General features: G+C 39.3%; 1 protein-coding gene across 1 annotated transcript in view; it reads left to right on the plus strand.

Annotated features, from left to right (window-relative positions):
* The window catches only part of LOC138102741 (guanine nucleotide-binding protein G(q) subunit alpha), a 214959-nt gene that overhangs the window by 77839 nt on the left and 114175 nt on the right, over positions 1–22945 (plus strand). Inside the window, exon 2 of the mRNA XM_069000493.1 lies at positions 12391–12575. Coding sequence (XP_068856594.1) covers positions 12391–12575 — 185 coding nt within the window. The remainder of the gene's footprint in view (positions 1–12390; positions 12576–22945) is intronic.

Below are 22945 nucleotides of genomic sequence, written 5' to 3' on the forward strand. Positions count from 1 at the left end.
TTCTTTCCAAGCCTATAACGTTGCATGGAGTTGTTATGACTGAAGTGTGGGATGTGACGCTCCATGCAGTTAAGGAGGGCTGGAAATATTTGCTTCACTGTTGCTGCTGGCTTAACCACAAGATCAGTCTGTGGGAAGAAAAAGGATGGTTTAGTGAGCACTGACCTAAGAAGAGACGGACTTGAGAAAGCACAGAGAAATTACATTTTTATATATGTATGTCTAGTATTACATTTTCTTTTGCATGTGTGTATGTGTGGCTATATAAAAGACATTGGATCCAGTTCTGTTCCCTTACAGACTTCTAGAAAAGCTGAAGAGAGGAGTAAAAATAGTTTTAATTCAGCACCATTGCATCACAATCTTTGCAAAATTTAGTATACCTTTAGATCTCCAAATAGAGTTTATTATCAGCCTTAGGCTGACAAAGCCTTAGTACAGTGCCACCCAATTAAAGAATCAGAAAGCTGAATAAGATATAGACTCCTTCAGTTTTATTTTTGTGAATTTTTAAAATTTCATTCGTCTATATATTGTAGTTTTTATAGACTCACAAAGAGTAAATAATATGAAGTACTGTTTTCTCTAATATAGTGCAGATGGCTTTATTGGCATGTTTTCTTTCCAATTGTGTATGATTTTAATTGCTACCTAAACTCCCAGTAAAGAATTAAAAGCTTCAAGTTTTATTTTATTTTAAAACAGAGTACATAATACAAACATGTTCTTACCATCTCAGTAGCTAAATTTGTATTTTATGATTTTTTTGGAGGAATATGGATTTCCTCTTAAAGAAGCAATATTTTGACCAAAAATGGAAGTTACTTTGTATTCCAATGATTTAGAGATATGTGGAAAATCACGCTGTGAAAGACCAGCATCCACAAAGGAGACAGAGGAGTCCTGCAAGAATCAACTTTATTCGAATAAAGGGAGAGAGTCCACAAGGCCATACCCTCATGGGGTCTCTCTCAAGTTTTTGGAGGATGCAGCCTCCTTTTATCCTAAACTCCCGACTGCATGTTGCCCTCCTCCTTTCCCCATTGGCTGCAGTACTAGGAAGGTACAGACTTCCGGAACTGTCTACTACATATTCTCCCTTTAACATGTATCCCTCCTTCATCATGCATTGTATGACCATTAAAATTAGCTTTAAGCACACCCTGGGCAAAGAAGTTAATATTTACAAGTCCATTAAGCCTGAGCATTTTCTCCTAAAGTTTAGAAGTTCTGACTGTGCTGGGTTCTGCAACAAACTTGTGCGGCTTGATGTTCGTGAAGACTCCCACACCCATTCTTCCAGAACCTGATTGGTTCTTTCAGATCTAGTAGTTTGTGCAGACATTAACACCCATTTCTCCTATCAGAGACATTTGGTGCAAATGACTTTTTAATGTGTTAGTTAAAGCAAAGTTTTTAATAAGAGTTAATACTGTCAAAAATGCATACCATATACTATTCTGTGCTTTATGGGTTCATATTGAACAGACTCTTGTACTAAATGTGTGACATATCTTGCAGGAAAAAATGGAAAATATTACAGAATTATTAAAGCAATGTGTGATATGGTGCATTATTTCACTTCATATATATAAGAACATGACTCTATTGGGTAGGTTTCAGAAGAAGGGGAAAAACTGAGATCTGTGGGTAGCCTGAAAGATTTGGTTTTTAGTATGCAGTAGTTTTACATTGCCTAGGTCTGTAATTTTATAAGCTCTTGAAAAAAAGCCATGTTCTCTCCACTGTGGTAGATAACATCCTGGTGGTCAGTTAATGCCCTGCAGAGATGATCTGTGTATTTGGTGCTTTGCTCTTGATCACATCACAGTCTGGGGATCATAGTGAAGGCTGATTGTGGAAGCAGGTTTGGTCTAACCTTTCAACTCTGGAGAAGTTTCATTGCAGCAATAACCATTTGTGTTTCCACAAAAAAATTAAAATAGGCCTGTATATAAAATTATGCTTGATTTTGTGGGAATGTGTGTGTAAGGAAGACTTGTGTTTGGTTTATACACTTGGGAGGTGGGGCTGAAGGTTTCAAAACAAAGTCCACAGTGTCACAGTCTCTTTGGATCTCAAATTTTCAGGATGACATACTCTGTGATTTAAACTTTTTATCATGGTCTCAATAAGAAATACAACAAACAGGCTCAATCCCCTTTTGCCCAGACTACTCTATCACGTGAATTCACTTATTCACCATTGAAGTCATAAGGTTTCATAACTTATAACCCATAACTCTTAATATCGTGCACCTGTTACCAAAAATTGTGTATGGTTAGTCTGTTTCTGAAGGTAGATATTTGTGAAGATGGATTCTAAAATCCATCCCACTATGGTTCCTGTACTGGGGTGTTTCCAAGTCTCATCACGTTTAACTTTTCCCCATAGTTGGGTTGCCAATGGTGAGTCCTTCCACAAGGGACATAATGTTAATACTCCCAGTGTCCATTGCACTCTTGATTCTCCCAAGGCCAAATGTGTGGTCCAGATTCCATTACTTCCTACCCATACTGTGGGTCCTAATGATTTTACTGTGTCCTGCTGACAGTCTATCTCTCTCCAAGTCTTGTTATTTGTTAGGTGAGACCAGGTGTCATTAAAAAAGGTAGAATAATTTCTACAAACACATCCTAACCTTAGAGCTTGAGCCACAGTCATGAGTCGCTGTATCTCAGGATTCCTACTGGTACAAGTGTATACCTGAGTGCAATTCCGCTTTTCTTCACAGAATCACAGAATCACCAGGTTGGAAGAGACCTTCAAGATCACCAAATCCAACCCATGCCCTAACACCACCTCAACTAAACCATGGCACTGAGTGCCACATCCAATCTTTTTTTAAACACATTCAGGGATGGTGACTTGACCACCTCCCTGGGCAGACAATTCCAGAACTTTATCACTCCTTCAGTAAAAAACTTTTTCCTAACATCCAACCTAAATTTCCCTTGGCGCAGCTTAAGTCTTATATCTTTGGATTCTTTTGCCTTGACCTTATTAAATCAGAATACTTTATACCGACCTGTAAGGGGTCTTCTGGGAGGCCTGGATTCCCTTCTCAGTCCAGAACCCACTGAACTGGCTGGATATATTCTCATTGTCCCGTTTGAGGGCTGTTCCATATTTCCAGTATTTGACATCCCCAAGGGGTATTAGTGCAGTCTGTCTGCCAATAAATATTTCCAGAGGTTATTTCCAGATCTGGTTTTGAGATATCACAATTCTCAACAGTATCATTCTTATGTGTCCATTGTAAGGAATATTCTCCTTCCATCCCTGTCCAATTTGCATGGGTGGTATTTCCTTCCCACGTGTTCCCAAATTTTTGTCAAATTGCTGATTAAAGCTCCCCATGGAACTGGATTTTCTGTGGAGGTTGGTGTTGGCAAACAAGCTGTTATAGCGGTTACATTCTGTAATCTGCCAAAATCTTGCACTAGCTTTAAGATCACATTTCTCTTCCCAGAGATTAACAACATAGTTTCTATTATTATTATAAATATGCAATTATTTATCATCTTCATTTAGATCCAATAAATAATATCCCCCCAGAAAATCATATCATATACCTAAAACAATAGGATTTATATACAAAAAAAACCCTCCATGGTGTTAATTAATCTTGTTTCTGCTGTGTTTAATGTGTGGTTGATTGTTTTACCCACATGTGATGGACCCAGGGTTTGATTCCTTCCACCTTAAGTGCCGTGTAGGTTACCAGGAGGACTTCAAAGAGTCCTTTCCACTTTTCTTTCAAGGGTTCAGAGTTCCAGGTCTTTACATATATGAAGTCCCCAGGTTGGTATGGGTGAACGGGTGCATCCACAGCAACTGGTCCCAATAGGGTTATAAACCGATGGAGTTCAGCATGAGTTTTTCCTAAAGAAATTAAGTATAGATTTAAATCTGTTTCTCCCTTTGAATGTATTTCTCCGGGAATGGATGGTGTTTGATATGGCTGTCCATACAGCAATTCATAGGGACTTACTTTGGTTTTTGACCTTGGCTGAATTCTGACTCACAAAAGAGTCAGAGGGAGGGCCTGTGGCCATTTTAAGGAAGTTTCTTGACACATTTTGCTAATTTGTCATTTCAAAGTCTGATTCATCCTTTCCGCTTTCCCACTTCATTGTGGTCGCCAAGGTGTGTGTAAGTCCCATTTTATGCCTAGAATTCTGCTCAGCTGTTGCACCACATCTGCTATAAAATGTGGACCTCTGAGGACATCCCAAGTGGTACCCCAAATCTCAGTATGATTTTTTTAAGCATGATTTTTACCACTTCCCTAGCTTTATTGGTGTGACAGGGAAAGGCTTCTGGCCATCTGGAAAAAGCATCTACTGATTCCAAAAGATACCTGTACCCATTTTGTCTGGGTAATTCAGAGAAATCTATTTGCCAGTAATCTCCAGGTGAATTTCCCTGTTTAGTTGTTCCAGGAGATGGCCTCTTCCTATATATGTGTAGTGGTTTGGTCTGCTAACCTATGACAATATGGGATTGTTTTTTAAACAAATTGGACATTTCACTAGGATTGATTTTGCTATTTCAGTTATTCCTACGCTGAGTACAGAGCTTTGGAGACTAGATATCATGGACTCAATTCCCTGATGGGTTTTGTTGTGTTCTTTTTCCATTATTTTCCTCATTACAGAAGTTGGAACTATAACCTGTTGGCTGTCTGTTACCCACCATTGCTTCTGATTCTCAGTGGCTTTTAATGTGTTTGCTAAGCACTGATCCTCACTGTCATAATTAGGCTTAAATTCAGATATTTCAGTTTGTCTTTGTGGTACTAAAGCTAGGATGCCTTTTTCAGCTACTCCTCAAGCTGCTTTATCTGCCAATTAGTTTCCCACTATAACATTAGCTTGCCCAGGTTGATGTGCTTTGCAATGCATCACTGCCACCTCTTTTGGTTTTTAAATGTCTTCCAAAAGTTGTAAAATTTCTTCTTTGTGTTTAATGGCTCATCCTTGAGCTGATAGCAGTCCCCTTTCCTTCCATATAGCTCCTTGGGCATGAATTACACCAAATTCATACCTAGAATCAGTCCAAATATTCACCCTTTTGCATTGCCAAATTCAAAGCTTGTTTTAGTGCTGCTATTTCTGCCTTTTGTGCTGATGTGTTAATTGGTAAAGATAGAGCTTCCAATACTTCAGCAGTGGTTACCACTGTATCCTGGCATCCGTTTTCCATCCTTCACGAAACTGCTCCCATCTGTGAATAATTCTAAATCAGGATTCTCTATTGGATCGTCTTGCAAATCAGTTCTGCTGAAATATACCTGTTCGATAGTTTGGAGACAATCATGTGCCAGGGCTCCCTCATCCACTGCCTTTGGATCAAGGAACATGATTTGATTCGTGGCTGTTGTTGTCTTCAATTCCACATCATCCCGTTCCAAAAGCGCAACTTGGTATTTGAGCATCCTGCTGGGGGATAGCCAATATCCCCCCCCCCCCCCCCCCCCCCCCCCCCCCTTTTACTCTAATACAGATATCACCATGTAAGGGACAAAAACAGTTATGTGTTGTCCAGTTGTGAGCTTCCTGACCTCTTGGATCAGTAGAACAGTTGCAGTGACCGCTCGCAAGCATCCTGGCCATCCTTTGCTCACGTTGTCCAGTTGTTTGGAGAAATAGCCCACAGGTCTCTTCCAGGTTCCCAGCTTCTACGTCAGGACCCCAGGGCTAAATGTTGCCTCTCATGTACAAACAGTTCAAAGGGCTTGGTTAAGTCAGGAAGACGTAATGCAGGTGCTGTCATTAATGCCTTTTTCAGTTTTTGGAAGCCAGTTTGGCACTCAGGAGTCCACATCAATTGTCCTTTCTTTGTTTCTTTTAGGGATTCATAGAGGGGCTTCACTAGAAGTCCATAGTTTAATATCCACAACCGGCACCACACGACCACTCCCAGAAAGCCTCGTAATTCTCGTATATTCCCAGGTTCTGGAGTTTGGCAGATTGCTTCCTTTCTGTCAAGGCCAAGAATTTTCTACCCTTGAGTGATCTCGAAGCCCAAATAGTTCACAGTTGTCTTTCCTATTTGAGCTTTTCTTTTAGTTACTCTGTAACCATTCTGTCCCAGAAAGTTCAACAGACTTATGGTCATTTGTAGGCATTGGTTTTGGGTCTCCGCTGCCAGCAGAATGTCGTCCACATACTGTAAAACTGCTCCTCCAGTGTTATTTTTCTTCCATTGTTCTAATTCTTTTGCTAGTTGATTTCCAAATATTGTTGGACTATTTTTAAATCCCTGCAGTAGGACGGTCCAGGTTAACTGAACTTTGCGTCCAGAGGTGGGACTTTCATATTCAAAAGTAAATTATTGCTTGACTATTTTCCTCCAAGGCTATGCAGAAAAAGGCATCCTTAAGATCAATCACTGTAAACCATTTATATTCCCCTTTTAGTTCTGTCAAAAGTGTGTACGGATTAGCTACTACTGGATGAATATCTGGTATTATTTTATTAATGGCCCTTAAATCTTGCACTAACCTATATTCCCCATTTTGCTTTTTAATTGGTAATATTGGTGTGTTATATTCTGATTCACATTCCTTCAATAACCCATATTCTAAAAAATTTTTCTGTAAGTTTTTCCAGCCCCTTCCTTGCCTCCCAATTAATAGGATATTATTTTTGCCTTACCAGTTTAGCTTCAGGTTTGAGAGTAATCCTCACTGGCTTGGCCACTTTTTATTGTCCAGGCATTTCAGTGGCCCATACCAACGGGGTCACAGAATTCTCTACTTCCTCTGGGATTTTTCCCAATTCATTTGACTCCTGTAACATAAAAATCCTTGCCTCAATGGCTTTTGATTCTGGTATTTAAATTTGTATTTTCCCATCCTGAAAAATTATTTGAGCATCCAGTTTTCCCAATAAATCTCTCCCAGCAAGGCGACTGGGCATTTGGGCATCTATAGAAACTGGTGAGTAATCCAATTCTTTCCTAATTTAAATTTCATGGGTTGTAAAAAGGACCGAGTTTCGCTTTTCCCTGTAGCACCAATTTACATGTACCACATTCCTACTAAGTTTCCCTTTGCATGTATTCTATACAGAATAAGTTGCTCCTGTGTCCACCAAAAATTCCACTTCTTCTTTTCCCAGCCTCAATGTAACCAGGGGTTCATCTGGGGTAGAATCCCCTGGTCCCCTTCAATCTTCATCTTCTAATGTAACAGCCTGTAAGACCAGGTCCAGCTTTCCAGCCTGTGGGTATTCTTGCTTCTGTTACAATCCAGTTTAACCCCAGAAGAGCAAAGAAAGCTAAGTCTCTGTGTATAAAATGGAAAGAACTTTGAAGGTTCAAAGTATTCCCAAAAACGAGATTAAAACCAAATGAGATTAGATGTTAGTGCCAAAAAATTGATATATTTTTATTTAATAGTAAGAGAGGTAAAGAGAAAAAAAGAGAAAAGTTAGAAAAAGCCAAGGTTACTTTAAAAAGCATAGGATAGGTCACCACCACACTGTGCTACTTTTGTTGCTGCTGAGATGGGGTGGGGGGAGCAGAGCAGTTTTGCCTTTTTTTTCTGCTGTTTGAAGCATCTTATATGCCTTCTCCTATCTCTGGAGCAGTTTGGCTGGAATGCGGCAGCCCGTCCTCCCAGATGCAGGCGCGGTGCCCAGTTGCTGCAGCTGAACTTCGGTCCACTTGCGGTGCTCTCCCCACAGGATGCAGGATCAGGGGTAGGGGTTCCACAACTCACTCAGGATTTCGGTCCAGGGGTGCAGGATTGGGGGGTTCTCCCTAGGCAGGTGGCGTCAGCTCCCGGAGGCATCAGGGTGTCTTGTGGCAGGCGGTGGTGGTGGGGGGCAGAGGAAAGGCAAAGGTCAGCGATTCTGCCCCTTGCTTTCCCCTCCACGTTTTGCACCAGTTTTGCCTTCCTTTTTATAGGCCTGAAGGTGGGCTACTCATGGCCCATACCACACGTAGTTTTCAGGTGTTCAAAAGTGATTATGATAAGTAGTCATAATGACAGAGCACTTTTTGAAGCCTTTCTCTTATTACCAGGCTCTTAAAGCTTCCAATGCCCCTTTTCCTTGCAGATTGCACACTGGTCTTCCCCTAACCGTTGTCAGGGAAACAGTGGGAGCCTCCCACCTCTCCTTCCCCTTGTTCCTCCCACCTGACCTCCCCTCTTGGCTGGTCTCTTAGTACCCTCCACAGGTCCCTTAGCCACCCCCAGAGTCACAAGTAGTTTGTCATGTCTCTTGTTTTCTCTTCTAGCCTGCCGTAGTTCTTTTTCCCTATCCCTGTTGTGATATGCTTTCCACACTTCATCTAACAATTTTCCTAAGTCACAGGACTCCTCTCCTTCCAGTTTCTGGAGTTTCTTTCTAATATCCAGGGCAGACTGCCCAATAAAGGTAGTTGCTAACTGTACAGTCTTCTCTGGATTCTCAGGATCCAGATTAGTATATTTTCTGGCAGTCACCTTCAGTCATTTCATGAAAGCTGTGGGGTATTCAGTAGTCCTGCTTTACCTCATACAGTTTTCACCAGTACATGGCTTTCGGTATAGCATGCTTTACACCAAACAATATCCATCTCTGATATCTTGTTAAATGATCTTGGAGCCCCGGTAAATTAGGGTTCCACCTTGGATCTGTTAAAGAAAAATTCTGATCTACAGCTCCTTCTAAGTCTCCATTAGCATGTACTCCCTCCACCTGGTTTCTGGCCATGGTCAACACCATCCTTTTTTCTGTGCTATCCAACAACGTATCCAACATCACTTGTATATCATTCCAGTCAGGATCTTGAGTCCTAATTATGGTTTTGAATACTTTAGCAACTCTATCTGGATCCTCTCTATAAACTCCTGCTGCCTTTCTCCATGACATTAAGACCACAATTGAAAATGGGGTCTTTACTGTTACTGGACCATGATTCCCAACCACCTGCCCGAGGGGAGCCACCAGAATTCCCCAGCATTCCCCCCAACATCTCCTTTCCACCTTCTAGGGTGTCTCACAATCGGGCTAAAATCCTCTGATCCCCTAAAGCGATCCCCTAAAGCATCCTCTCCATTCCAGTCCACTCTCCCATGACCTACTTATGCGTCTAGCTGCATTCCCCACCAATTCATCATTCACCCCACCCGCTCTTTGCTTTGGAACAACCATCAGCTCTAAATCATCCTCATCCTCTCTTCCACACTTTAAGCACCTCTGCCCTAGGCTGCACGCAGAACACTACCTTTTCAACCCTTTGCCTTTCTTTTCCTTTTCAAGTGTGTAGCAGGTTGGGTTTGTAACCAGGCGGAAAATTAATTAATGGATCTTGCAGGGTCCTCCCACATTCCTTTTGCCACTCCGGATGATTTCTTAGGGTGAAAAACAAGTCAACATAAGGAACTTCATCCCACTTATTTTCCCTTCTACAAAACAACATTAATTGCAATATGGTGTTATACTGTAAGGTTCCATCCTCAGGCCACTTTTCTTGATCTTCCAGTGTGTCAAGTGGCCACCATTGATTACAAAATTTTATAAGTTTTTCACGCGTGAGGGGATCACCCCCAATTTGTTTCCAATGTTTCAAGATACATCCCAGCGGTGACACCTGTGATACCCCTTTTGAGGTTTTGTTTTCCATTATAACAAATTGCTGTTTAGGATCTCCTTAGAAAGGACTCTAACCCTTCCCTTTTCTCATCTTAGGTACCTTTAAACCAAACCCTGAGTAGCTTGCTGCGCCTTACAGGTAGACTAACAGTTAACACCTTTAGAGTAAAGAATGCCTTTATCTTACCAGGGGTCTTGCTCCAATTTCCTTTGGACCAGGGATTGAAGGTTCTCCCCAAGAATCCCTTAGTGCCAGCTGGATGTCCTGTGATCCCTCAGATCTGTTGAAATTCAAGAGTCCATCCCATCGGGGTCACCAAAACTGTTACCAAAAATTTGATAAAATAAAAACTCCTTAACACCAGCATAGCATTAAGAAGTAGGCATTCTTTATTTGGCCAGATGCATGGGGGGATAGCTCCTCCCAAAGCCATGCAGGCTGAGTACAGGAAAGTTTCTGTTTATATACTGTATTTTGCATACATATTCATTGATTGTCCTGGACTAAACATACATATGATAATCATTTCCCCGAATTCATGAACATATTTCCCCTCTTCTGTCCTGGGGTCTTTCTGGTGGTCCCTGGTGGTCATAGACCCCAATGTTCCAGGTGACCTGGCTGAGTTGGCAGGACACTGAGGCTGGTAAACTTCCAGTTCTCCTTCTTACACAATGGGCGTTTTGCAGTTCCCATAGGCCAGTAGTTTTGGATAACAAGCATTGTGTTAGCTCACCAGGTGTAGGCCATTTATCATCTGGTAACACACCTATGAGGAAAAGAAAATAATTAGTTATCTAGCTGACAGTGACAATGCTCATCCTTCCTCTTCCATCACGGTGCAGGCATCTCCTGTATCACACCAGAAAGCATGAAAGCCTCAGCAGTCCAACTGCTGTTGGATCTACTTCAAAAGTTTTTTGGGTAAGCTGATGTTCTATACTCTTCAGCTTGGAGATGTGGTCTATACCATTTCCATAATTTAGCACATTCTGACAAGACTGCCAAACAAGATAGCAGCTCCTGGTGATGCCTTAAGAGGCCTTCTAGAAACAGAGACTAGACAGGAGTAAGGGAATAAAAGTAGGTATTTATTTGAAAGGTCTTCAAAGGTACCCCCTGGAGAGCCAGAGGCTATTGCCAAGATGGATCCCAAGATAGACGACAGGTCACGAGTTCTTCACACTTTTATAGGTTTAGTTCATTTGCATATCAGGGTTAATTCTCTAATTAAAACTTCAGTTTAATGATGTAATTTCCCCTCCGCTTGCCCCCCTTAGAGGCTCTTTGGTTTATACTTTTTGGGTCTAGGACAGTCTGGGTGTCCTTGGAGAGCAGGCCTGGAGAGGCTTTGTTATGTCTACCTAGCACAAGAGAGCAGAAATTAACAGGCTACAAGAAACTTCAGAGTTGCACACTAAGCAGTACAGGATTTGAAAAATATAAAAGTTAAAACCTAAGGCATCATTTCAAACAACAATTTGCTGGTGATAATGGTTTTATAATGGTCCTTTAGCTTTTTTTGGCTACCTGTCCTGTCTACATAGTGCTTGACTGACCTAATGGTGCTGCTCCTAGCATACATCAGGCCTTAGCATGAGCTGTGATAGGCAAAAATTTAGGCAGGAGTTGAATTAACAGTCACACACAGTAAAGACAAAATCTTATAGAGACTTCAAGGTTAGATTTTGAGGTGTACTACCTGAAAGACTTAAGAGTTGCAAGCACAGAATCATGCTTTAACCTTGCATTGCACTGCTTGTGGAATACACTACTCTGAGACACCTGAAACATCATGTAAAGCATAAGGCTTTCTTTGTCCTGGGAGCCAAATATTATATCATGAGGCCTGAAAGCTTTATAAAAATGATCAAAATAAAATCTAGGCTGAAAGGCTAAGTATTGCGTGCATTTAAATGCATTGCATTTCTTAGGGAGCTAAATAGTTAGGTGAACATACAGCATTCATATGGCTGTGCAACTCTTTTAAATTTCAATTCCTTCTTATAAAGTATTCATATGATTTGCTTGCTTAGGTAAGCTCTGCTAATCACAGAGAGACTGAATTTTGCCAAAGGAAAAAATGCTGTGTGATATATTTTGTGCAAAATTCCAAACAAGCAAATCTTAACTTTAAATTATTAAACATGCAGAATATTAATTTATTAGTTATTTATGCTTCATGTAAAGTACAAAGACACAAAGAAATTTAAAGGAAGTAATGACTCTCCATTAACAAATATGAGCCAAATTTTACTTAAAGCTGATTTTATATATTTGTGAGGTTGAAGTTTTCACAACTCTAATTGTTATATTATTTGGTTTTCTAACAAATTTATGTATTGGTTGTATATTGATGCTTACCATAATGTTCTGAAAGTTGGCCATGCAAGCTGATTTTTGTTCTTACTCTATGATTTTTTGTGATAGAACATCTCATAGTAATTCCCTATAGTTGAGAACTATATCTTTGGGAATGGAAATTTATGCTTATAATTTTAAATACACAGTGGTGTATTCTAGATTTTTTTGGAGAGTATATTTTATTTTAGTTATTAACTCATTGCTATTTTTTTCTGCTTCTATTTTGTCTTCAAAATAAAAGTTTTAATTCAATGTTGCTTCAGTTGTTATTGTGTTACTGCTGTCTTTATATTGAACTGATCCCTGTAGCAAGCACCTTGCAAGCACCATAACCACTTGACAGTGTTCTGCCCTGCACTGAACAAGCTGCCCACTTTGTGCAGAAAAGTCATGTTTGTGTCCATTGGCTGAAGTATATTCTTATTTGTCTTGCAGGCACAGGAGAGAGTGGCAAAAGCACATTCATCAAACAGATGAGAATCATTCATGGATCAGGTTACTCTGATGAAGACAAAAGGGGCTTTACAAAATTGGTGTACCAGAATATATTTACAGCAATGCAGGCCATGATCAGAGCCATGGATACCCTCAAAATCCCATACAAGTACGACCATAATAAGGTGAGATTTTTGTTTATTTCCATAGCTGAATTTTTTCCTCTTCTATCTTTAGGAAATGTACTGAAGGTTTCTAAAAATTATAAATCACAAATTATATTCTACCTAAAGTTTAGAAGAAAAGGGCTTCTTCCAGTCCTGCCTCTAGTTCTCTGCCCTTTGCACTGCTCTGACAACACAGGTGCTGTTCTTATCAAGATGTTTGCAGGGTTTGTCATAGCAAGAGGGTAGAGGGCAGGCTGCTGTTTGCCTGTGACTTTAATTATCTTTTTTCCTTTCCTCACAGCTTATGTTCTGGCCAAAGCAGTTAAGTAATTTTTCTGGTTTGTACCAGTACTACTTAAGGTTTTCCATTAATATTATGTGGAGGAAAAAAAATATTGGAAAAATAGGTGGGAATATCTTCTTGTGTGTAAGTATATTATGAAATAAAACTTTTGATACAAGGCCTTAGAATAAGCAAATTCTTTTGAAAGTGATGACATCATTGAAACTTAGAAAGAAAATACATTTAAAGCATTTTGTAAGGTTTATCTTTGATTAACCTGACTTCTTTCAATTTTTGTTCCATTCAGAAATTTTCCATTTAAAATCAAATGTATAACTGGTATAACTAGTATTAAAAAGGAAATTTGCATGTGTATTTCAGCTCCATGTTTTTGCTGTACATAAAGCACTGAATTTCCTAACAAGGTGACTTGAAAACTTAGTTCATTGTGAAGCGTACTTTTTTTTTTTAGAATCGGTACTGACAGTCATTTTGCTGTAGTATATGAAAGTCCTAATCATAAATCAATAAATTATTCTTGTATTATACTGCAAAGTACATATTCTACAGTTATTGTTCAAATTGAATGTTGAATTTTATAGCCTGTTTTTATATAGTTGTAGTGAATTAGATGTATCATAGCTGTATATGTGTGGCCAGACCTTTCTAATTAGAGCTGTTCATTTCTCTATATAAAAATAACTTGACTTAAAGTAAATGAGTCTATCTTTGCACTCACCTCCTTCACTAGATGCAATTCCTTCAAAAACTTGGGGATTTTTTTAATTCAAGGAAATTAAAAATGCAAACTTATTTCTCCTCCTCCCACCTTTTTTTCTCCATTGAGAAAGTAAATTTATTAGCCTTGCAACCCAAAAAACAAAAAAAAATTTGAATCTCATATCAAAAAATTTGGTCTCTAGAGAATATCTCAAAGTTCGAGTAACAGCATATTTTTAGCACAGTACTTGTCTTGCACAATAGCTTAGAAAACTACAGCTCAAGCTGATGTTTGTGTGGCTGAGCCTAAAGAAAAGAGTGAAATGACACTTATCAAATTCAAAAAGTCCAGTTAAGTAGACAGTTGTGATGTTTGTACAGTGTAAAAAAATGACATCCAGGCTGGATTATTTTAATATCAGTGTAGGAAGAGGCATGTTGTAAATTAAGGAAGTTAGTTCTTCTAGTGCTGTGTTGGCTTCATAGTCACGGATATAATTAAAGAGGCAGAGTCTGAAATTCATTGTCCTATATGATAATAATCTAGGAACTTTGAAATATTTATTATCAGAATAGTGAAAGTAAATTGAGAAATGTAAACATTACCGTTTACATCGTAATGTCTCAAAACTGATGGTAAGGCATTGTATCATACTTCATCACTTTTCATCACACTTTTTTGTCTTGTCAATTTCAGAATATGAGCTCTACTGAGGTTTAAGATAATAGGTGAGGGTTATCTCTTAGGGATGTGACACAGGAAACGGTTGCTTATGGACTGGGTTTTTAGTTTCCATTTGAGTAAACTGCTACTGTGTTTCCTGTTGCAGCGGGGATACTGCAACACGCATATATCAAACCAGGAGTCCCGTGGAAAAGAAACAAATATATACGGACGGATTCTTGCTAGATGTTTCAGAGATGTTTATTTCCCCAGCCGCATGGCCGGGCTCTGCTGAGGGACTCTTACAGTCGGGCCCGAGCTGCTTTGCCCGCGCAGGGGAACACAAACCAACCAATGGGGAACGAGGCTGAGCAGGGGCAGGGAAACCCCGTGCCTCCCTCAGGGCTCCATGGCAGGGGAGGGACCCCAACATCTCACCCGTTTTATTTTAATAAAAGGAGAATGAAGACAATTGGATAAACATAACAAGAACAGTTTCAAAACAAAACAAGCCACCCTCCTGAGTCTTTAAATGTCCAAACAAATTCTGTGGAACATCTCAGGGCTGACAGAAGGGAGACAGAACTTTCTGAGCATGCTTTGTGGGGAAACTGAGGCAGGAGAGGGTTCAATCTCTTCCCTCCCCCTTTTCATCCCCCCATCGGCATCGGAGAGGAATTGTAGGGGAAACAATTGGCAAAGGCAGGGTTTTGTGAGGGAAACCATGGATGAAAAAACGGATTTGGAATACACTGGGGATAATAGGACATAGGGTAAAAGGGAAAGGTGGGATTAGGAAAGGGAGACTGTAGGGGGGGTTTACAATGGAGATATTGTCTAACATGACTATGATTTTTTGCATATATACTGCCTTTTACAGAAACACCATCAGGCCCAGTGACCTGCGACGCTTGTAACCCTTTTCTACCATGTATGATTTTGAATTCCACCACCTCTCCATCTCCCAAGCTTGGGATGCATTTTTCAGGGTTATTCTTTTTAATAGCAGTTCTATGCACGAATATGTCTTGCTGGTTATCACATCTTGTTATAAAACCATAATTTTGTTTAACATTATACCATTTCACTGTCCCTAAGATCTTAGCTACTATGGTCTTTTCCTTTTTCCGAGTGGCTGCTGTTTTCTGTCTCGCTGTGTCTTTGCTCTCTCTTTCGGTCGCTCCTGTGTTGGAACTATCGGCGCGCTTTTCCCAGGGTCGCGTTTGGGGCCGCGCGGGCCGGGCCGGGCCGCGCCGCTCCGTTCTCCGTGCGTCGCCTCCTCTGCTCGCAGCTGCGTTGCCACTGCCAGGCGCTGCATCTCGGCCGGGCCCCCGAGCGATGGCCCCCCCGTGCCCTGCTCCAGCGCGCGTTCCGGCTGGGCACGGCTCCGCTCCACCGCCAGCCGCCGCCCGCGCGCCGCCCCTCTCGTTCGGGCGCTCACAGGGCTCGCTCCACCACGCGCTGCGCGGGGCCGGGCGGGCACTGCCGGGCCGCGCCGCTCCTGCTGCCCCTCGCTCCGCCACCGACACTGCGGCCCGCGTGGCTCCGCCCGCGCACGGGAACCGTCTCGCTGCTGCTCGGAGAGCGCTCGGTCCACGTGGCCGAGGCCGCACGGTCCCTGAGCCAGGCTTCCCTTCGCCAGAACACAGCTGACATTGCTCAACAGTCTCGGTTATTAAATAATATTCACGAAAATATTCTTCCATCGGCATATATTTTGACTCAAATATTAACTGGGTCCAAACGGTCTTCCAAAAGCTCTTGGTAAGAATTAGATCCCAAGAAACATAGAAAAAGTTCTTAAACAACCATGCCAGGAAGTGTTTCAGTTCTTTCTGAGCTTGAATCAAGCTAAAATTTACAAATCGTTGTTCAAGAATCATTTTAAGTTTAAGATAAATGTCCATATGCGGCTCTGAAAGCCAAGAGTCTTCCCACGGTTCCTCCATAGTTTAGATATGGAATAGCAAAACAAAACCAAGAAGAGGAATCCAAAGTTTCCAGGGTTTACTCACACAAAGTCGCTTTGGGATCGGGGATCGTTCTGCCCTCAAATCTCCACCATATGTTGCAGCGGGGATACTGCAACACGCATATATCAAACCAGGAGTCCCATGGAAAAGAAACAAATATATACGGACGGATTCTTGCTAGATGTTTCAGAGATGTTTATTTCCCCAGTCGCATGGCCGGGCTCTGCTGAGGGACTCTTACAGTCGGGCCCGAGCTGCTTTGCCCGCGCAGGGGAACACAAACCAACCAATGGGGAACGAGGCTGAGCAGGGGCAGGGAAACCCCGTGCCTCCCTCAGGGCTCCATGGCAGGGGAGGGACCCCAACAGTTTCCATTTTTTTTTAACCAGAAATTTTGAATTTTTTATATACATCTTGAATTTTGAAGAAGCAGTTTATAAAATACTGAAAAGCCTTAGGTGGGGTTTCTCTATCCTGTTTTTTACAGAAATGGACTTGAGCAATTCTCAAAATTGCCTGTCTACAAAGTTTTTGTGAATGTACAATAGTAACTCATGTGCAACCATTGACATTCAAATTCAATTTTAAAAAATCTTATATTTATTTTAAAATATTTTTAATTGTCTTTTTAGAAATCTGACCTGTGTATTTATGTTCCTGTCAATCCTTTCAAATTCTGAATTAAAACATTAACTTTAATTTTTTTATCTTCTGACGTTCCCAGTGTTGTCCATAGTGGCTTAGAAGTCATTGCTCCAGGTAATGTAGTCCCCCATTTCTCCTTTTCTATCTTTCTTCATGTCTAATATTGCTGAAGGAAGGCTTTTTATTTTTCGTCTCCTGTTGTTACAGAACTTTTACTAAAAAAATGTACTACTGTACTAAAGAACTACTACCACTTTTACCCATTATTGTTCCCTTTCAATGTAATTTCCAGAAGACAGTTGCCTCTTCTTACGGACTGTCAGGAAGATGTCACTCAGCAGTGGTTATCAGGCAGAAAGTCTTATTTGAATCCATATCCATAATTTCCCATGAGAGTTCTTAAATATTTATAACAAGATACCTAATGTAAGATAGAACAGGTTACAAGAAACTATAGGGACCGAAAACATAAAATGATGTCTTATTGTAGACCAAGAATTTTGCTGTAAGTTGTTTCCATTGCTGAAATTGTTTGTTTATTTAAGCCTATTTCCCTATAGGAAATGTTTAAAAATTAAAATAAGCGGGTACGGGAAAATGGTTTTAAATTCCAAAATCTTACTGAAATTGTCTTCAAGGCCAAGTTTACTTTGTTAATAGCTCCACACCCCCACTCCCCCCCACCCCCATAGAAGTAATCTACTGTAACAAACACACACAAAAGTAAGATATCAGGATCAGGTATGGAGTCAAATTACATAAATTCTCATCTCAAGTAGTGGAGTCTTAAAAGTTTTGGATCTCTTCAGTGAAATTTCATGTTGAACAACAAAGTAGTAATTTCACATGACATTTTTTTCTCCCTGGTTAAAGTAGGTATAAAGTCTAAACATTAGAGTTATGTGAACAAGATAGGTTGGAGAAAAGGACCTCCCTCATATACCTTACCTGATATTCAGAGTATGAAGGATTGAATCCCAAGCATTAGCATGCAAGCTGTGTGTGAGATGCATTGACTCTCAGATGATGCAGAATCTGAAGGATTTATGGCCTTCTTAAAAAAGAATTATTATATTCTTGAGATGTTGAAATGAAATGCTTTTAAAGAATAGCTTATTGGTCTGGAATACACATAATAAAAAACTGAACTGTGCCATCTTTGTAAAAAGTATTCTTCAGTGTCTCAAAGCTGAAGCAGAGAGCTTAAAAGCAGGTTACAGGAAAAAGGGATTTATACTAGTCATGTTAGTTAGTACTCCTAGTATTCTCAGTTGTCTTCCTCCAGACACACAAAACTAAAGAAAAATTACCCAGTAAATAAAAGTTTTGCAGTCAGTTAAATGCCTCTAATACTGTGAAGCTACTGATGCAATTTTTTTCCACAAGAAATAGACTACCTAAGAGCAAGCCACTATGGAAAAGAGTGTAGTAAGATTTCAAGTATTGTAATCAATTACATCTATTCAGATAAAGAAATTAAAGATTACTTTTTTCGTTCATGAGTCTTGCTTGACATGAAGTAAAAACTGGCTCCCCAATAGCTTTACATTTCCTGCCATGAGGATTTGCATCAAAGAGCTTTAGGGGCTTCAGTAAAGCCATGAACATTTTTTTCTTCAGTGCTTCATAAAGAATGAACTTCCACAATCCAAAACAGAACTCAGTCTCCCCCTAACTGCTTTTCTTTTTAGCTGTCTTCCTCTGTCAGTCACTTCTCTCTTGCCTAGATGGCCTCTCTCCAGTTTTATTTTACATTTGACCTTATAAAGTTTTTATCTGTTTACCTGTGACCATATTGTCCTACTCTCTACTGTTTTCATTTTTTATTATATTTAAAGCAAAAAAATTTTTTTAAGTCATTGCTTACTTCCCTTTTTTGTTTACCTTTTGGTTAGAGCTGAAATTTCTTGCATTTGCCTGTATTGCTCCAATGATTTTGTAAATTATTTGTTTCCATCGATTATATTCTTCTTCACTATTTCATATTTTATCCCAACAGAAGTGACTTTTAGATTATATTTTTTCCAAGTGTAGGAAAAATGATTCCCTATCAGAGGTAAAATAGGTTAGCAGAGTCACTCAAAGAACTGAGAATATCTTTTGTTCGCATTTTAAAACAGCTGCAAGCCCACAAAATTAAATGAATTAATCACATTGAAGTTCGTGCATGTGCTAACATTTAATTTTGAAATGAATAGGACCTAGATTATTTAATATATATGCCAGATATAGAATACTGTAGGCATAAATTTGAAAACTCAAATTTCAGTGCATTAAAATTTCTTCATTTCGCCTTTTATATTTTAAGAGAAGCACTTTATCTTTCTTGCAACATAATATTTTAAGTGATTAACTACCCTTTGCTAATGGGAAATGAGAAGTCAAATACAAAAACGTGTGGGGTGTGGTGTCCATGTTTTACCTTTCCAATTCCACCATTTTACTCCTAGTAGAGAGAATGGCTGGTTAAAATGCTTGCTTATAGATTCTTGTAGATTTTGTGATGGCTCCTGCAGATGTTAAAGGTCGATAATTATACAAGATGTTTCTAGCTTTTTTTTTGGTCATTGTTTCTTTTTTATAAGTATTCTTTCTCTTTTACTTTAGATATGTTTGCCACAGTTATTTTTCTTATTGAGTGTCTGAAAAGAAACATTCATGTGACCATGCATTCTGACAATAAAAATGTGAAATACTCTCAGGGCAACTTTTCAATGTAATAGAGGTCCGGAGTTTATTTTAAGGTAATGAGTAAGATGTTACAGTCTTGAAATGATTCTGATTTCTTTCCTTTATTAGCAGTAGTTTAATAGCTATATGGGTATTCATATATAATTTTTTCTTAGAGCAAAATATTTGTTAACTTCCTAATTAGTTCATTCATTTGTACAAATTTTGTGTTTACATAATCCAGCATTCAATTTTGAAATAATTTCAGATTGAAATATTGTCTTAAATTCTCTGAAACTTTGGAAAATATTTTCTACCCCCAGTAAACATTTTTTGGGAAACTGACTGATACAGTTATGTTCCATTTATGTTTTGTGAAATTACTAAAAGCTTTTCAGTCTCATGTCTTCATTGTTCATTTCTACTAACTCACAAGATTTGCTTGAAATAAGATTTACTGCCATGAATTAAGAAACTGTCAGCTAAAATGGGCCATTTGTCTGAAGATTTTGTTGGTCTCTCTTTTTTAGTTTGTACTTCCTATGTGGTAAAAGTTGTAATGTCTGAAATACAAGAAAGCTTCCTCTTATTATACAGTTCAGGTTTGGTTTAGAAAATTGGCTAAATGTTAAGCAAATTAGTTGTGGGGTTTTTTTAAATATTAGAAATTAACCAGGCCTTTTTCTAATCAAGTGTTTGGTTTTTTTATTATTGGTGGCAGTACTAGTAGTTTTGTATTTAGTGGGATGCATTGCCTGATAAAGGTATTCCCATAATTACTTTGATTGTTGAATTTTTTCTTGCATTTTTTTCTCCCTGGTTAAAGTAGGTATAAAATCTAAACATTAGAGTTTATAACATATTCACACTATGCAATTCTGATCACATGCCTACCTGATTTCAGAATATGAACCTATGTACCTCCATTCTTACAACAAAGTGAATACAAAATCTAACTTTAGGTGACTACCTAAAGGTCAGGCATGAGACAAAGAACCAGTATTTTATTTCTGGAACAGGAGGTGGGCAAAGAAAAAAAAAGAAAAATCTTAAGTATGATTATTGGTGTTAATTTTGTTTTTACAATATGCTTTCCCAGAAACAAATGACAAAGCCTCTGTTGCATGCCTCATTTTTGGAAAAAAAGTATATACATTTTGACTGGTTTCTGTAGATTATTTATTATTATGGTGGACCTAAGATATTGGATAAGAAGAAAATGATTTGTTATGAGCAAGTGGCTTCTGTGAACAGTCTTCAGTTTGACAAAACAGAGCTTAGTATTGGGTTGGAAGGGTAACTGAGACAGTTGCTTTGAATCCCTTCTTTCACTTCTCTAATTCTCATGTGCATTAGAGTTCATGAAATGTATGCCTTGGCTGAGGTAAGTAATACTGTGAAAAAAATGTTATGATTAAGGTATTTTCATGCTAATTAAGTTTGTTTCAGGTTGATGACTTTGCATTTTTCTTCATGTGACCAATAGGGCAGAGTTTAAATTTGGCTTATTTTGTTTTAGTTAACCTTGTTAGCTAATTTGTATACAGTGTAGCTATAGATTGCATGTACATGCTTTGCAAATTTGGAGTTTTTCTTGAATATTTTCAAAATGTAACTTATGTGACAAGTAGTTTGTTTGAAAATGTTCCTCTATTTTTAGATTTTATTTTCTTTAATAAGCTATGACCCTTGTTTTGAGAACATATGCACTCAGTATGTATTGTTGCTGTACAAGCAGATAAATGAGCACTCTTGGGGTGTGCATATGTTCTTTGCATCTTGCTTCAGTCCTTATCCAGCTATTTTTTTTTGGACCAGAGAACCAAGTGCTGTCAATTGTACAGGTTATACAAAAAAGTAATGTATGAACCCAGAGTGCAGAGAATATTTCTCTGCCTGTTTTGAAGGATTCTACCCCCCTGGACAACATTGTTTTCGACCTTCATCCTTGGAGAAAATTGCCTACCCTCTGGGAAGAATTAGAATCTACACTAGTGTGAACTAGATGATAAAATATTATGTAAGATTGTCACAGGGTGAAAAATTTAGAAGATTTGGGTTTGTTAATATAGTAAATAGATAAAAGCAAAAAACTTCAAAATGGAGGATTGTTGTTCTCCAGACCACCACCACCACCACCACCTCCTCCTCCTCCTCCTCCTCCTCCTCCTCTCCATATTCTGCAGTAGAAGTAGTTTGGGATGATTGGATAAAGAATTCCGCAGTTCCTGTCTATGTGACTAGATGATTTATTATACATTGGTGGAAAAGTAAAAATAATGTACACTTTTAGTGACCATTGGTTAATTTACCTTTAGAAAGGCTGTGTAATCTTGATAATTTGGCATTCTCTTGCATTCTCTGCTCTGTGCTATGTCTGGGTCACGTTAAGTGGCTCTATTTCTCTGATAAGACTTAATAAACAAACAATTATCTGAAAGCAGAGAAGGCTGAAAGTCCCGTTCGTCTCTCGGACTCCTGGCAAAGACTCTAAAATTCTCCCCCATCAGGTGAGGCATAATTACAGCACAGATAGTGTCAAGTAACTGTCACTGGAGCATAAAAGAAGTCTTGGGCACACTTGTTTCCTTTCTGGACTCTGGTGCAACTTTATACTGGGTGGAGACAGAATGGAAACATGCCCTGGAGTAGAGAGGTATTAACACTGCAGTTGTGTAACCTTGGTAAATCCCATAGCAGTCCTTGGGGTGCCAATTGCACCACTTCATGACTATTTTTATGTTTTTATTTCTGTTTATTCAAAAAAAGGAAAACACAGAGATCAAAATTATTGACATTGGATTTAGTTTGGTCATATTTTTCTTACCTAGTCTATATCTATTTGTAATCTACAGAGGGTTTGCTGTGTATGTTGCAGAAAAGAAGCACCACCTTGACTTTAGAAAGTCTGACAGCAAACTTTTTTTCTAACTGTACCATTTATAGGGCCACACTGTCATTTTACATTTGTTAAGAGGTTTAGAACAAAATCGAAATCAGATTTTTGTGCGTTCATTTCTATTAATGTGTTTGTTTAATTATTTTTGGGGTAGCCCAGTAGTTTATTCTTGTAATGGGTTTGCATGGCAAGGTTTTGGTAGGGGGGAGGTAGAGGCGTGGCTTTTGTGAGAACCTGCCAGGAGCTTCTCCTATGTTTGATAGAGCCAATGCCAGCTAGCTTCAAGAGAAACCTGTTGATGGCCAAGGCCGAGCCCATCAGTGATGGTGGTACCACCTCTGGGATAACATATTTAAGCAGGGAAAAAAACCTGTGCAACAGCAACTGCAGCCAGAGAGAGGAGTGAGAATATGTGAGAGAAACAACTCTGCAGACCCCCAGATCAGTGGAGGAGGGGCAGGAAGCGCATCAGGCGCCGGAGCTGACAGTCCCCTGCAGCCCATGGTGCAAGACCATGGTGAGGCAGCTGTGCCC

The sequence above is a fragment of the Aphelocoma coerulescens genome (assembly GCF_041296385.1).
Source record: "Aphelocoma coerulescens isolate FSJ_1873_10779 chromosome W unlocalized genomic scaffold, UR_Acoe_1.0 ChrW_unloc_scaf_1, whole genome shotgun sequence".
Lineage (NCBI taxonomy): Eukaryota > Metazoa > Chordata > Aves > Passeriformes > Corvidae > Aphelocoma > Aphelocoma coerulescens.